The sequence below is a fragment of the Mirounga leonina genome, unplaced genomic scaffold (genome assembly GCF_011800145.1).
Source record: "Mirounga leonina isolate KUSES-001 unplaced genomic scaffold, KU_Mleo_1.0 Mir_239, whole genome shotgun sequence".
Taxonomy (NCBI): Eukaryota; Metazoa; Chordata; class Mammalia; order Carnivora; family Phocidae; genus Mirounga; species Mirounga leonina.
In genome coordinates, this window is record NW_023270624.1 from 437,103 (window position 1) to 450,055 (window position 12,953).

Below are 12,953 nucleotides of genomic sequence, written 5' to 3' on the forward strand. Positions count from 1 at the left end.
TTCTGGAAGAGGAGAATGCTTTGCTCAACGCCATACACCCCAAGGCTGCAGAGAGTCAGAGTGCAAACCTGACCAACCCAGCTCTGGGCCCGAGGCTTGCTCTCTGGTCTCCACGCCTCCCGCCTGCTCTGGGCCCTGGGACTGCTGCTTTACCAGCAACACATGGCCCGCACACAGCCTCCTGCCTGCTTGGAGCCTTGCAGGGTGTAAAAACACTTGCTAATATCAGACCATCGCACGTGGGGGAGGGAGGTTGTGTGTTTTTACGGATTCTAAATTTAAATGTCTTAGAGACATACCAGCCAAAGGCGATGGGTAAACGCTGTCGGTATCCCGATTTAAACCCACAAGCAAAAAAAAATAAAAATAAAAATAAAAAATAAACCGATAAACTATAAAAAGACATTTTTGAGACAATCATGGAATATTGACTATACCCCAATGTATATCAATATTAAAGATGAGGTGAGTGTTAGATAACATAATATATTACTATTAACTTTGTTTGGTGTGATACTGGTCTTACAGTCTTAAGAGCCTTACACATCATGAATTATTAAGGAATCAAATCATATCAGGGCTTATTCCAACAAAACAAAAGCTGGAGAGATAGTTGAGACAAAATCAGTTACACGTGAGTAATTGTTGAATCTGGGTGATGCGTACGTGGGAATTCATTAGACGATTTTTGGAATTTTTCAAAACAAAAAAAAAGTGTGTGTGGTGTGTGCGTGTGTATACATGCTTGCCAAGATCACAGAGATTTTTCCAAAGATAATACTTCTAAGGAACTTAAAAACTGCACTCTCTGGTTGCCACTGACAAGAAAAGAAAGATGGGTTTTGTAGACAGGTCCAATTATTCCAGAAGATGTGTAAGACTCTCATGGGTCCGCAGAATGGGGAGGCCCCATCAGCTGTGAGACCCCCTATCTGCCCACGCTCCACCGAAAGTGAGAGTTACCGTAATGATCAGCTCTCAAGTCCCAGAAACAGGTGGTGCTACCTGCCTCCCAAGAGTTCACAAAGATCAGTGCTTGGAGGACCTGGTCCCAGGAAGGACTCGCCTCTGCAGCACACTGCCCAGGGGGGTAATGACCACCAGCTCAGCGACTGGGCAGGGGCTGGGAGGAGGGGAGGGCAAACAGTGCATCAGTCCCTGAGCGCAAGGGTCAACCTCACCAGGTAAGCCGGGGCCCCCACCCCAGCAAGGACAGAATGCCGGAGAAGTTCAGGCATGCACGCCTTCAGGCTGGGCTGGAGCCAACGTGGATCTGCTTTCCTCTGTTTTATCTACACTCTTGAATTCTCCCCACTGGGGTCAAGCCAGCACGCAAGGAACACCCCAGTCCCATATCCTAATTCCTAAGTGACTTCACTGGAAAGAAAACCCCTTTTTTCCGATGGGTCCTGCAATTCTCCTCTGGGTGACATGCACTGGTTCTTATCAGTCCGATTTAGGTCCCTTGGCCAGGCCAGACCCAACCCCTGTGTTCCGAGGATGGTGCCCTCATTGTCTAGGCCTGGGCCAGGCACCTGCCCCAGCAGCCGGCAGGGAAGCCAGCCACATGGGACCCAGCAGGCTGAGAGGAGAGAAGGGGTGGATTCCACAGAGGAATCTAGGGTGTTGTCCCAGAGGGGAGGAAAACAGGCCCAAATGCCCCCCTACCCATTGGTCACTCCAAAGTCATAGCCGCCCACGTGCCTAGTGAACACCCAGGCAGACCCTCCTTGAAGCCTCCCTCCTGTCCCAGCAGGGTCCAGAAGGTTCTCATGTCCCCACCGCCTCAACGAACATGGAAACCAGGCCGCCACGGGAAGCAAGAATGGCTTCGGGTTTGCTCTGGGGCCCAGACCCTAGCATGGGATGCCCTCTACTGCCCTGTGTGCATGGGCCACCCAGAAGCACACCCTCTCCACTGTCTGATGGAGGGGGACACGGGAAGAGTCCTGGACCCCAAACTTTCACCCTCTGTCCCTGCCCTAGGCTCCAAGAATCATAGCCAAAGGCCACTGCTAGCCTGGACAACTTGGAGGGGACATGGGCCACCACCCTCAGAGAGCCCCTCTTCCACCCAGCCCTAGAACCTGCAGGACATGAGCGGTGGTATGGAGCAGTCCACTCAGCTGCCTACGGGGCCAGGCAGGAAACCAAGGCTGCACCCAGCCTAGGAGGGAGGACGGGGAGATCGTGAAGGGCAAGCCCCTCTAAGGACACAGCCGCACTCAGCTCTGGGCAACCGGAATTGTCAGAATTGCCAGCTCTTCTAACTGGTCAGAGAAACTGTGGAGGCCCAGGACACAGACTGAGCTCTTCTTAATCTCGTCTCAGCAGAAAAGAGGGTGAGCAAGCAAGAACGCAGTATCAGAGTCTCCACCGAAATCCGTGGCAGTCAGAGTGACCAGCCGCCCCAGTTTGCCCAGGACCTAAAAAACCTCAGTCCTAAAGCCAGGACAGTCCCAGTAAAAGTCAGACAGCTCGTCTCCTTGGGTTACACCCTCAGACAGGATGACAGAGCATTTCCGGAAGGCAGCGTGCAAGGTTAAGGCAACCAGCCGGGCTGGGCCAGCTTGAGGGGTGCTCAGCCAAAGCATAACCACTCAGAAACCTGAGGGGCAGGACCCAGACAGGACAGTGTGGGAGAGGCCACCAGACCGAACCTGAGGCCTCAGGGAGAAGATTTACATCTTGACTGCACCCCCTCCCTCTCCAGACCTCCTGCTGGCCAGAGCCAACCAGAAGCCAGAGGGCCTGGGACCCCCAGGAAGGCCAGTCTCCCAGGGCACAGAACCAGGGAGGGGTAAAAGAGTGGATCTGGTGTCTTTTTGTCCCAGAGGAGATGCTTGCCTGAAATAACAGAGGCTGAAATAATACACTGCTTACCATCACCAGCCCCTGCATCTTGGCCAGGGTACCCTGCTGCTCTCCACTCACCAATGTCCAACAGCCAGGGCACGCAATCCCAGATTTCTGCCCGCCCACATGGACCCTCACCCTCTCCTGGCTGGGCAGAGCCCAGCTTTTCCTGGGTGCAATAGCCCCAGAAGTGGACAGCATTGGCATTCCTGGGCCAGATCTGGGCTTCACAGCACGATTTGAAATTCCTTCTTTCTTTCGTTCTTTTCTAAAGATTTATTTATTTATTCGACAGAGAGAGCAAGAGAGCACAAGCAGGGAGGAGGGGTAGAGGGAGACAGAGAACAGGCTCCCTGCTCCTGATGAGCCGAAGGCAGATGCTTAACTGACTGAGCCACCCAGGTGCCCCAATTTGAAATTCTTCCTAATCAGAAATCAAACTCTGGCTATAAAGCAATATTTGTGGTACAACCACATTATTGTTTAAGTCATGACTACCAGGGGCACCTGTGTGGCACGGTAGGTTGAGCATCACACTCTTGGTTTTGGCTCAGGTCATGATCTTGGGGGTCGTGGGATCAAGCCCCACATCAGGCTCCACGCTCAGAAGGGAATCTGCCTGAGACTCTCTCTCCCTTTCCCTCTGCCCCTCCCACTCATGCTCTCTCTCTCTCTAAAATAAATAAATAAATCCTTTTTAAAGATAAATAAATGATGACTACCAATGCAAAGAGTAATGTTTTAGGGGGTTGTAAAAAGTTGACACGATTAACCCTTAGAAATGTTTTTATTCTTGATTTCCTAAAATGATTATGCAGCTCTTCTGGAAGAAAAAAGTTATAAAGACTTGTAATTAGCCCTATTTTTTTTTTAATTAACTTACAGTCAAAGAAGAATACGGCAGTTGAGGCTTGTGGCAGAACGGACAGAGGAAGAAGGTGGAACATGTCCGTGATTCCAAGGAACCCCTCAGCAGGGTCAGAAGGGATGTGGGGGCTCTCTTGCCCCGGCGCTGGCGTTGGGGGTGGGAGTGGGGTGGAGCCGGCGGCCAGCTCTGCGCTAGACAACCCTCCCCCCCTTTCCAAGCTCCGGCCAAGCTCCTGAGGCCTTAATCCCTTCAGACCTACGCTCTGAGAGAATTCTTGCCTCAGTTTCCCATCCAGCTCTCCACTTCTGGCCATTCCTCAAACCCTGGTCCCAGGCCAGTCTCTCAGACCCTCCCTCGCCCTGTGCCTTTTGCAGACGACCCCACCGTCGTCCCCAATTCCACAGAAGGGAAGAGGGAGGAAGAGGAAGTGGGGAGGTGGTTTCCTGCCCCAAGCCCAGGTCTGGCCTCATTCCTTGCGCTGCTTTGTGCTCCTCCCCACCACAGGTCTCAGCTGAGGACCAGCTACCCCAGGGCAAGGATGTCCACCCAGGTCGGTATACCCGGGGTTTCTGACCTGGGTTCCCTGAACCCTGTCTGCTGCCATAGGTACCACTCAAGGTCCCCCTTAGAATCTTGTGCTTCCCCTGCTCCCCCGCAGATGGAGTGATCCAACTCAGAGCTCCAGCTGCAGGCCTCAGCACCCTGCACCCCCAGCTCCCTGGACCCTCCGCGGAAGCCTGGGAAACCGTGCGCTTCACAGCTCTGGGCTGGGCTGGGTCTCTCCGGGCTACCGGAGCTCACACCGAGGTCTGCCTGGCATTTCTGCTCTCAGAGGGCAACAAGAAGATCAGGAGTGACTGGGTGCTACCCCAGGTCACCCAGCGGCCACAGCCCAGCTGGGGTGAGTGGAGACTGGTGGCAAGGACCCTGATCACAACACGGGAGCTGCTGAAAGCCCAGCAGGGCTGGAGTTCCCACAGGAGCTAGAGGGCAGCCCTCATCATACCATGGATCCCACAACCCTCCCCAGGCCCTAGTGGAAATATTACAGAAAAAAGCGGCTGAACAGGGCCTGTGGTCAGAGGAGAACAGGCACATTCCATGTCTACCAGGACAGTCATGGGGCTTAGTGGGCTGCGTGGGAGGAGGAAGCAGATCTCCGGGTTGTTTGGGAGAAACCAGTCAATGAACAAATCCCCCAACTATATAAAAGCTGACCTGAGGTTTGAAAAAACAGTGCAGGCGAAGAAGCCATGTCCGTGGCAGCTCTTTGCAATCCTAGCACGTGGTCCTACTCTGCGGGCCAGAGGGGTCAAGGTCACTCCTGGAAAGTGGGGCCAGAACCATCCACAGTGATCAGCCAGGCCCTGTGGGCTTCTGGCTCTAGCGACTCAGGCTCACTCTCCCGGGAGTACAGGTATGGGGCCAGGCTGGGGGAGGTGTCCATGCATGGTCTTCCATCTTCCTTCCTCTGACAGCGGCTAAGCCTGGGCCTCCTGATCCAGACCAGCCCCCTACTTCTGAGCTGGGCAGATTGCTTAATCTTACCAAATCCCAGGGGCCTCCTCGGTTGCACCAGGACATGTCCCTGATAAGGCCGAGGGCAGGAAGGGGCTCTAACCAGCAGCACCTTATAGGCTGGGACCACCAGCTGCCTAACTGCACCCATGAACCTCAGATCACTGCTCCCACAGGTGGAAGGAGTCCGGACTCTATTCCATTGCCAATGCCAGAAGTCACTTCAGAGTGCCTCAAGGGAAGATGGGAACTTATTGAGCCTTGATACTGAGAATTCCAGGGATAAATCCTGGCTTCAGCCCCAGCTAAATCCAGGGGCTCCCAAAAATGTGCATCTTCCTCTATCCTAGAGATCTGTTTTGCTCTGGATTGCCTCACTCTCAGACATGCCTTCCCCTACCCCATCCCAAAGTTGACAAGAGGGTCCCCAGCATCACCAGTCTACCCTCCAGCCAGCTGTGCCACCAGGCTCAGATTTTCTGGTTACCCCCATGTCCCTGAACAGGTTGTCAAGACCCCAGCATGGGCCACATGCTGATCCCTGTACCAATGCCAGGGCCAGGGAGACCTAGTGGCTAGGTGGCCAGTCCCAGGCCAGATGACTAGTCCCCAAAGCAGGGAGGATAATGGTAACCCAGATACAGGTACCTCCACAGGGGTCATAGCATCCATGCCACTCCCCACCGGGGAGCTGTGAATCCCCAAGGAGGAGGAGAGGCAGATCTGGACCCTGGTAGGGGGGTCTTCTCACTCTCTGTGTGACACTGGATTAGTGTTTCCCTCCCACCACTCCATAAATGCCAGGTAGGTGCCCAGGCTGGATTATTCTCACTCATCATAAAGTCCCCTTAAGCATCAGGAGAGGCATGAAGCAGCTGCTTAGGAATGAATGAAATGAAATGAAATGAAATGAAATGAAATGAAATGAAATGAAATGAAATGAAATGAAATGAAAGCGACCCTGCACAGTGAAGGGTGAGAGGCAGATACAGAGGCTCCAGGACCGACTCCACTATTTCCCAGCAGGGTGACTCAACCAAACCCCTTCCTACTGTCGCTGAGCCTCAGTATCCTCAACGGGCAAATGGGTAAAACAAACACCTCCTCCCCGTAGGACCTGCAGAGCTGTGGTGAAGAGAGAGAGAGAGAGAGAGATTACATCAGAAAAAATGCCCCAGACAAGACGCAAAAACCTTCGTTTTGTTCTCTAACACGACTGCGGAGGATCTGTTTAGAATTCAAGATTTATTTTTTTTTTTTAAGTAAAATAAAAAACACCAGATGGCTTCAAAGTACGCAAATATTGGGCCAGTTCTCGTGACCTTCCTCGGGAGACCAAAGCCCGGAGCGCAGTGGGAGGGGAGGAGACGGCCAGGAACCAGGGCGGAGGAACGCGGGTCCCAGTGACTCACGGCGGGGCCGGATTCGGGCTCCAGGCCGGCGGGCGGGCGGAGAAGCCCCTGGCTGGCTCTGCCAGTGCGCTGAGGACACATGGGCCAGCGAGGCTCAGGGCGGGGACAGCTCCCCGGGTCACCCCAGCTCCGCTCACGACCTGGGGAATCCCCGCCTTCGAGTTCCAGCTCTCCAGTAAATCCCGGGTTCGAATTCTGCCACCGCCAGAATCTGCCAATTCTGGCCGCCCCGTTTGGGCAAAGCCCCTTCCCACCTCGGAGGGGCCCCAGTTTTGTCATCTATCCGTGGGGCTCTAGAGTTCTGACCTCACAGGGAGCGGATCAGGCTTGAAGGGTTCCCGTGCGCCCTCGGAGGGGCCTGGCACACACAGGGGCGCGCAGGGGAGCGCGTGCACCATGCCGACGTTGTGCTCTGTGCCTTGCACCGACTGTCTTAATCCTCACCAGCACCCGGTAGGGAGGTTCCACTGTCATCCCATTTTACAGACGGGGAAACTGAAGCAAAGAGCGACTCAGTCCCCCGCCCAAGGGCCCACGCCTAGACCGTGTTGAGTCTGGATCTGACCTCAGCCCGTCAGCCGCCCCCAGTCCATCTCCAGGACCCGACGCCCGCGCGCCCCGGGAGCCGGGAGCCGCCCCTCACCCAGTTCCCTGACTCCTGGGGGCCCAGTCCCCGCCGTTGTCACGACAACCGGGGACCAATGGGGAGCAGGCAGGCGGGAGGAGGCCCCGCCCCGGCCCCGCCTCTGGCGGAGGGCTCCGAGCTAAAAGGGCCGGAGGCCGGGCGGCGGGAGCCGAGGCCCGCGGAGCGCCAGGCGCGCACGGAATTCCGAGTGTCCAGAGCGTGCAGAGTCCCCGAGCCGCGAAGGGCGCAAGCAGCAACCACGATGTGCGGTGAGTGTGGTGGGCGCGCGTTCCCGGCCCCCAGCCTCTCGGCGCCTGGCCCCGAGAACCGGGCGCCAGGGACGCGGAGGTGGCGCGGGATGGGGCATCGATCTGCCCCCGTCCTAGAACTAGGGGCTTGCACCGGCCGGGCCTGACTCCTCCTGCCCCCCACCCCGTCCCCGAGTGGCTGTTCCACCGAGGTGTGGGAGAGGAGGGTGCCCAACCCCGGTCTCGGACTTGGTGAGGGCGACCCGGCCCGGCCCCCCAACAGAGGAGACAGAATTGGTCCTGTCCCGGGCCTGGACCTTCACAAATACAGAAGTATCCGCACCCCCCCCCATCCCAGTACGGAAAGCGCCCCCAAGTCGCCCACAAAGGCGGCCACGCGCAAGCTCACGCATCCCGGGTACGGGGTGCCCAGCGCGGCTCTCAGCCCACCGCGCCCACCGAGGAGAGGCGACCCCACCTGCACCCTCCCGGGCTCGCCCCCCTGGCGTCGGGAGCAGCCCTCGTGCGCTCGGCAAGGGCCTGTGCGTTCTCCTCGCGTCCCAAAATGAACCTCTTGTCCCTGGAAGGGTTGATTCCGTGTTGCCGCCTCTTTGCTGAAAGAGCTCTCTGCGAGGCTTGGGGGGAAAGGCAGCATCGACCGCCGAGCCTCGAGCGGAAGCTGGGAGAAGGAATCCGGGATGGGGAGCAGGGCTGGGCTCGGGCGTCCTGAATTCCGCGGCGACACGGTGCTGTCCGGGGAGGCTGCTGGGCCGTGGGGAGGGCCGCGGCGGCCCTGCGCGCACATCTGCAATTCCTTTCTCTCCTGGCTGGGCCGCCTCCGCCGGCTGGGGAGAGGGCCGGGAACTTCTGCTGGGACAAAAGGTCACTGTGCCTTTTTCCCCCCCCCTTGAGTAGGATTCAGTTACCCATTCCAGCCTCCTGTGGCTGGAGGACCTGGTGGGACTTTTGAAGACATGAAAGGCCTCTGTCTGACTTCGCCCAGTGCTGTGGGGTGGGATGCGCCAGCGGCGAGCCCTGGGCCAGATCTGTACAGGCCTTGTTTCCGAGGCCAGCCGATCCTGAAAGTGAAAAAGAACGTCTGACCAAGGAGCCGGCAGCCCGCTTTGGGATGCAGCCCCAGCCCCACCCCCCCGCCAGCCCAAGCAGACATCAGTTTAAATTCCTGAACCTTCAGCAAAAATCTCAGGGCTGCGGGGCATCATTAACAATGTATAGGGCTGCCTGTGGGTGTTTCTGGGCAGAGAGACGAGGCAAAGGTGGCAGTTTTGCCAGAAGCCCTTTGGGTTCTAAACCCCTTGGTGTGGCATTCAAGGCCCTTGATGGGAGGCTGGAGAGCCAGACTAGGGGACCCACCAAGACCCTTGCTCTGGGAGGGTCGGCCCCTCAGGCCTTGGCAGCCTCCCTCCTTCCTCCTCTCAGGTGCCCTCCTGTGCCACCGCCCCCGAGCACCCAGCCTTCCTTCCTGCTACCTACCTGCATCCAGCTTTCTCTGTGGTGCTTTGAGCCTCGTGGAGAGACATGGGCTCAGACTCTCCGGATCTGGGGTTTTGTTCTGCTGTCTTAAGGGGTTGCACGTGTTTTGCCCCCTAAGGAAAGGATGAGCTTTGGGCTGCAACTACCTACGTGCTCACATCAAGGCTCCCCCCTGGCGGATCCCACCCTGCAGGCGTCGGTGAAGGCAGGGAGCCTTGTGGAATTCCCACATGGGAAAGTTATTTCCTTTGCAAGTAGCCAGGAGAAAGTCTCAGCTGGATGCTAATGTGTCTTTTACAGCTCTGTTATACTGGCCAGACACCCCTCACAGGGAGGAAGCTGTCCCAAGCTCAAACCTTGCAGCAGCCGCTGGCTAGAATTAAACACGTTGTTCTGGGGTTTTTGTGGTGTTTTTCCCCCTGGATGATGGCCTGTATATGTTTGGCAAGTGATACTGGTTTTCCTTTTATTGTTGTGTCCTTTTGTAGTGCATTTATTTAGGCTTTCAAAAACTTAGTCACTTTTATAGAAAAAACATTAAGGAAATGGTTGCATACTTGGCACAAGGATACGGCGAAAACTGCAGAGAAGCTCCCAGAAGAAGCCACTTACCCTCGTCGCTCTCTGTGTGGGGACACTGAGGCCCAAAGAGGTCTGTACCCACCTGTGTCTGAAGAGGAGTTGTTTTAGGTCCTCTTTCTGGGCTGGATGGGACCACACTGCGATCCGCCACTTGGAAGCCTCCTCAGAGGTTGAATCTCCAGGGCTGAGTTCCTACAGGGGTCAGCGGTTGCTAATAATGACCGGGCTCAGATTGGTTCTTGCTCCCCATCGTCTTCCCGGCATCTCTCGCAGAAAGCTGGACCCAGGCCTAGCTGATCCTCCGCACACTAAGCAGCGCACTGAGAGCGTAGCTAAGGTCCTCATAGGTGGTTTTGTTGTCATCTGAGAGTTGCTAGCATTTTGCTGACTTTGTGCCAACAGAAAGGTTACCATATTCCCTCTCCTCCTCTCCTTCCTTCTTCGCTCAGCCACTAGTGATTTACCGCTCCCGGAGAGGTCCTGTGTTTTCCAGGCCCTGGGGCCACAAGGTGATCCTGCCCTCAGAGAAGGGGCCAGAAGTTGGAGAGGCGGCGCAGAGGTGGTCACCAAGCAGGGGTGGGATAACACATTAGGTCAACGCTGCCAGACGGGGAGGACCCCGGGACCTGTCCCAGACCAGTAGGCACCCGTCTGTCTGTATGGTGCACGGGGCTCACACTATTTCTCACAGCCACCAAATGACACAGTTGGAAGGTTTCCTGTTAGTAGGTGGGATTTTCGACTTCTCTTGAAAAAAATCCGAAGATGAGCAACCCCGAGCGTGTCTATCTGAAGAGTGCACCGTGGCCCCTAGGATGATGGGTGCAAGCTTCCTTGGTTCTCCTGCCCAGGTGCCTCACTCGCTGATGTTACCTAATAGCCCCCATTGCAGTCTGAGCTTGAGACCCCAGCGTAGTGGAGGCAGGCTGCCCTGACTTTGCCAGGAACAGTGCCACAAGAGCCTGGCCTCGAGTAGGAGCTTCACAGAGAGAAGGGGGGTGGGGACAGGTGCGCCAGGCTGAGGGCACAGGATGTACAAGTGCATGGTAGCAGGGACCATGCATGCGTGGGCACTGGGCAAAAAAGGATTGCGCGGTTGTGAAATCGTAAAGTTTCCCTAACCTTTACAACTGCATTTAGTAATTTATGTGGCTGGGTGAAAAAGTTGGCTGTGGAGAATGAACGAATTCTTAGTTTTTGCTAGAAGTTAAAGCCCTCGCTTTGAATTCATTATTTTTTGTCTTAGTTGGTGAATTGGTGTCCGCCAGCCGCTGTAACAAATTACCACAACCTTGCTGGTGTAAAACAACACAAATTTATTTTCTCGCAGTTTTGGAGACCAGAAGTCCAAAAGTCAGTTTTACTGGGCCAAAATCAAGGTGTCAAAAGGGCCCCACTTTCTCAGGACGCTCTAGGGAAGAATCTGTTCCTTGTCACTTCCAGCTTCTGGCGCCTGCCAGATTCCTTGGCTTTTGTCTCCTTATTCCAGTCTGTGCCTCTGTGGTCACATCCCCTTCCCCTCTTCCAGGTCAAATCTCCCTCTGCCTCCCTTTTATAACACTTGTGATTGCCTCTAGGGCCCACCTGGTTAATCCAGGAGAATCTCCCATCTCCAGATCTTTAGTTTAATTGTATCTATAAAGACCTGTTTCCATATAAGTATTTTTACAGATTCTAGGGATTAGGACCTGATATCTTTGATGGCCATTATGTATCCTGCTACAGTCAGGCTCTTGCTTTTAGGTGCCTTCCCCAAGAATAGCCTTGTGTTGCTAATCCCAGATGCTCAAGACATGGCCACAAGGACACTGACCAGAGGGCTACCAGTATACCCTCTATGCCCAACGCACACACCCAAGTCCCCTGGTCCCAGAACTTGCAGACTGGACCCATCATAGACAGAAGGTGAATGTAGGCATCAGTTAAAGACCCCATCCTTCACCGGCACGGCGCCACATACCCAGTTGGACCGAATAGTTCTCACAGTTTTTCTAGAAGTTAGGTCTTACTACGTCCTATAAATATGGCGCTCACTCCATCCTGCCATCTATGCATGTACATACTCTTCCCGCTCATCTCTTCCCTGCAAGAAGCAGGCATGGTTTTATTCCCCCAGAATCAAGAGGGGCCAAGACACACACACACACACACACACACACACGGTCTATTCGCTTCAGGAGAGCTTGTCATGTGCTTAGGGGGCTTGTTTCTCATTTCATCTGAGGAAACAGCCATCCAGGGAGATTACATGACATGGGGGAGACCTCACCTTTTCGCCCTAGACTTCTTCCGGCTCTGGGAACCCCATCATATTTGACACCCCTTTCCTCCCTGTAACAGTTCAGTTCATGGACGGGTGCCACAAAGGGACTAAGCTGGAGTTGATGGGGCATAGACTCTGGGGTCAGGTCACTTGCCTTGCCACCTCTCCAAGCCACAAGAACCTTGCAAAACAGAGTCCCTGCTCAGGGATGTGCAAATAAATGTTTGACAAGTGGCTCGCCATGGCTAATTTCAGGTTATCATTGTGAGGTCCCTAAGCATGGAGTTGAGAAGAGACGCGTGTGTTTGACTCTCAGGAGCTCACATCCCGCCTGCAAGACTCCCATAGGCACTCTCAGACAGAGGGCTTCGCAGAGACCAGCTGGAGAGGGGCTCAGCACTGGAAGTGATCTCCCCACTTCCCCCTCCTCCTTCCCATCATCATGCCATTCCTCTCTCAGTCAGTCTTATTCATCGGGGCTTTCCCAAGTTCACAGAAACCTTCTGGAAATTTTGTGATGTAACATTAGTAGATAGTGCTTTTAAACTGAAAGATTATTTTTATATTTGGTGAAATTTGCTTATAAAGGAAGATGGACTTGAGGTAACAAACACCCTAAGGAGGAAGTTCTGGAGATTAATTTGATGCAAAAATAAGCAATTTCATCTGATCATCTGCCTCTTTCGTTTTCAAAGGGAATCTTTCCCTGAAAAAAAAGTTTGGCTTTTTTTTTAATAGCCAAATTTTGGCAGGTTAAACAAGACTCACACTTTCTTAAAAGTACTTTTTAGTACAATTGAGAGTATATGTTGCTTCCCCCTTTGTTCTTTGTGAAATCCTAAAATGACAGGGACACCACAAACTTTTTTATTAAAAATAGAAATGCCTTGCAGGCAGGAAGCAGAATCTCCTGTTATCACAGGGATTCCTGTGGTGCGGTAACTTTAACCCATGGAATCCCAGTGAGGCCAGAGGCAGGAGGAGGCTGTCCTGACCCCGAGCCAGGCCCTCGGGTCCCTGTGTCTTTGTGTGAGAACCCTGCCGTGGGACCTCTGCCTTTGCTCTCACTTCTGCGAGGAGGCATCTG

The 12,953-nt window shown here is 54.5% G+C and overlaps 1 protein-coding gene across 1 annotated transcript in view; it reads left to right on the top strand.

Annotated features, from left to right (window-relative positions):
* The first annotated feature begins 7,439 nt into the window (after nt 1–7,439).
* Nucleotides 7,440–12,953, top strand: part of GFPT2 (glutamine-fructose-6-phosphate transaminase 2) — a 41,605-nt gene continuing 36,091 nt past the window's right edge. Inside the window, exon 1 of the mRNA XM_035029369.1 lies at nt 7,440–7,548. Coding sequence (XP_034885260.1) covers nt 7,542–7,548 — 7 coding nt within the window. The 5' untranslated portion in view covers nt 7,440–7,541. The remainder of the gene's footprint in view (nt 7,549–12,953) is intronic.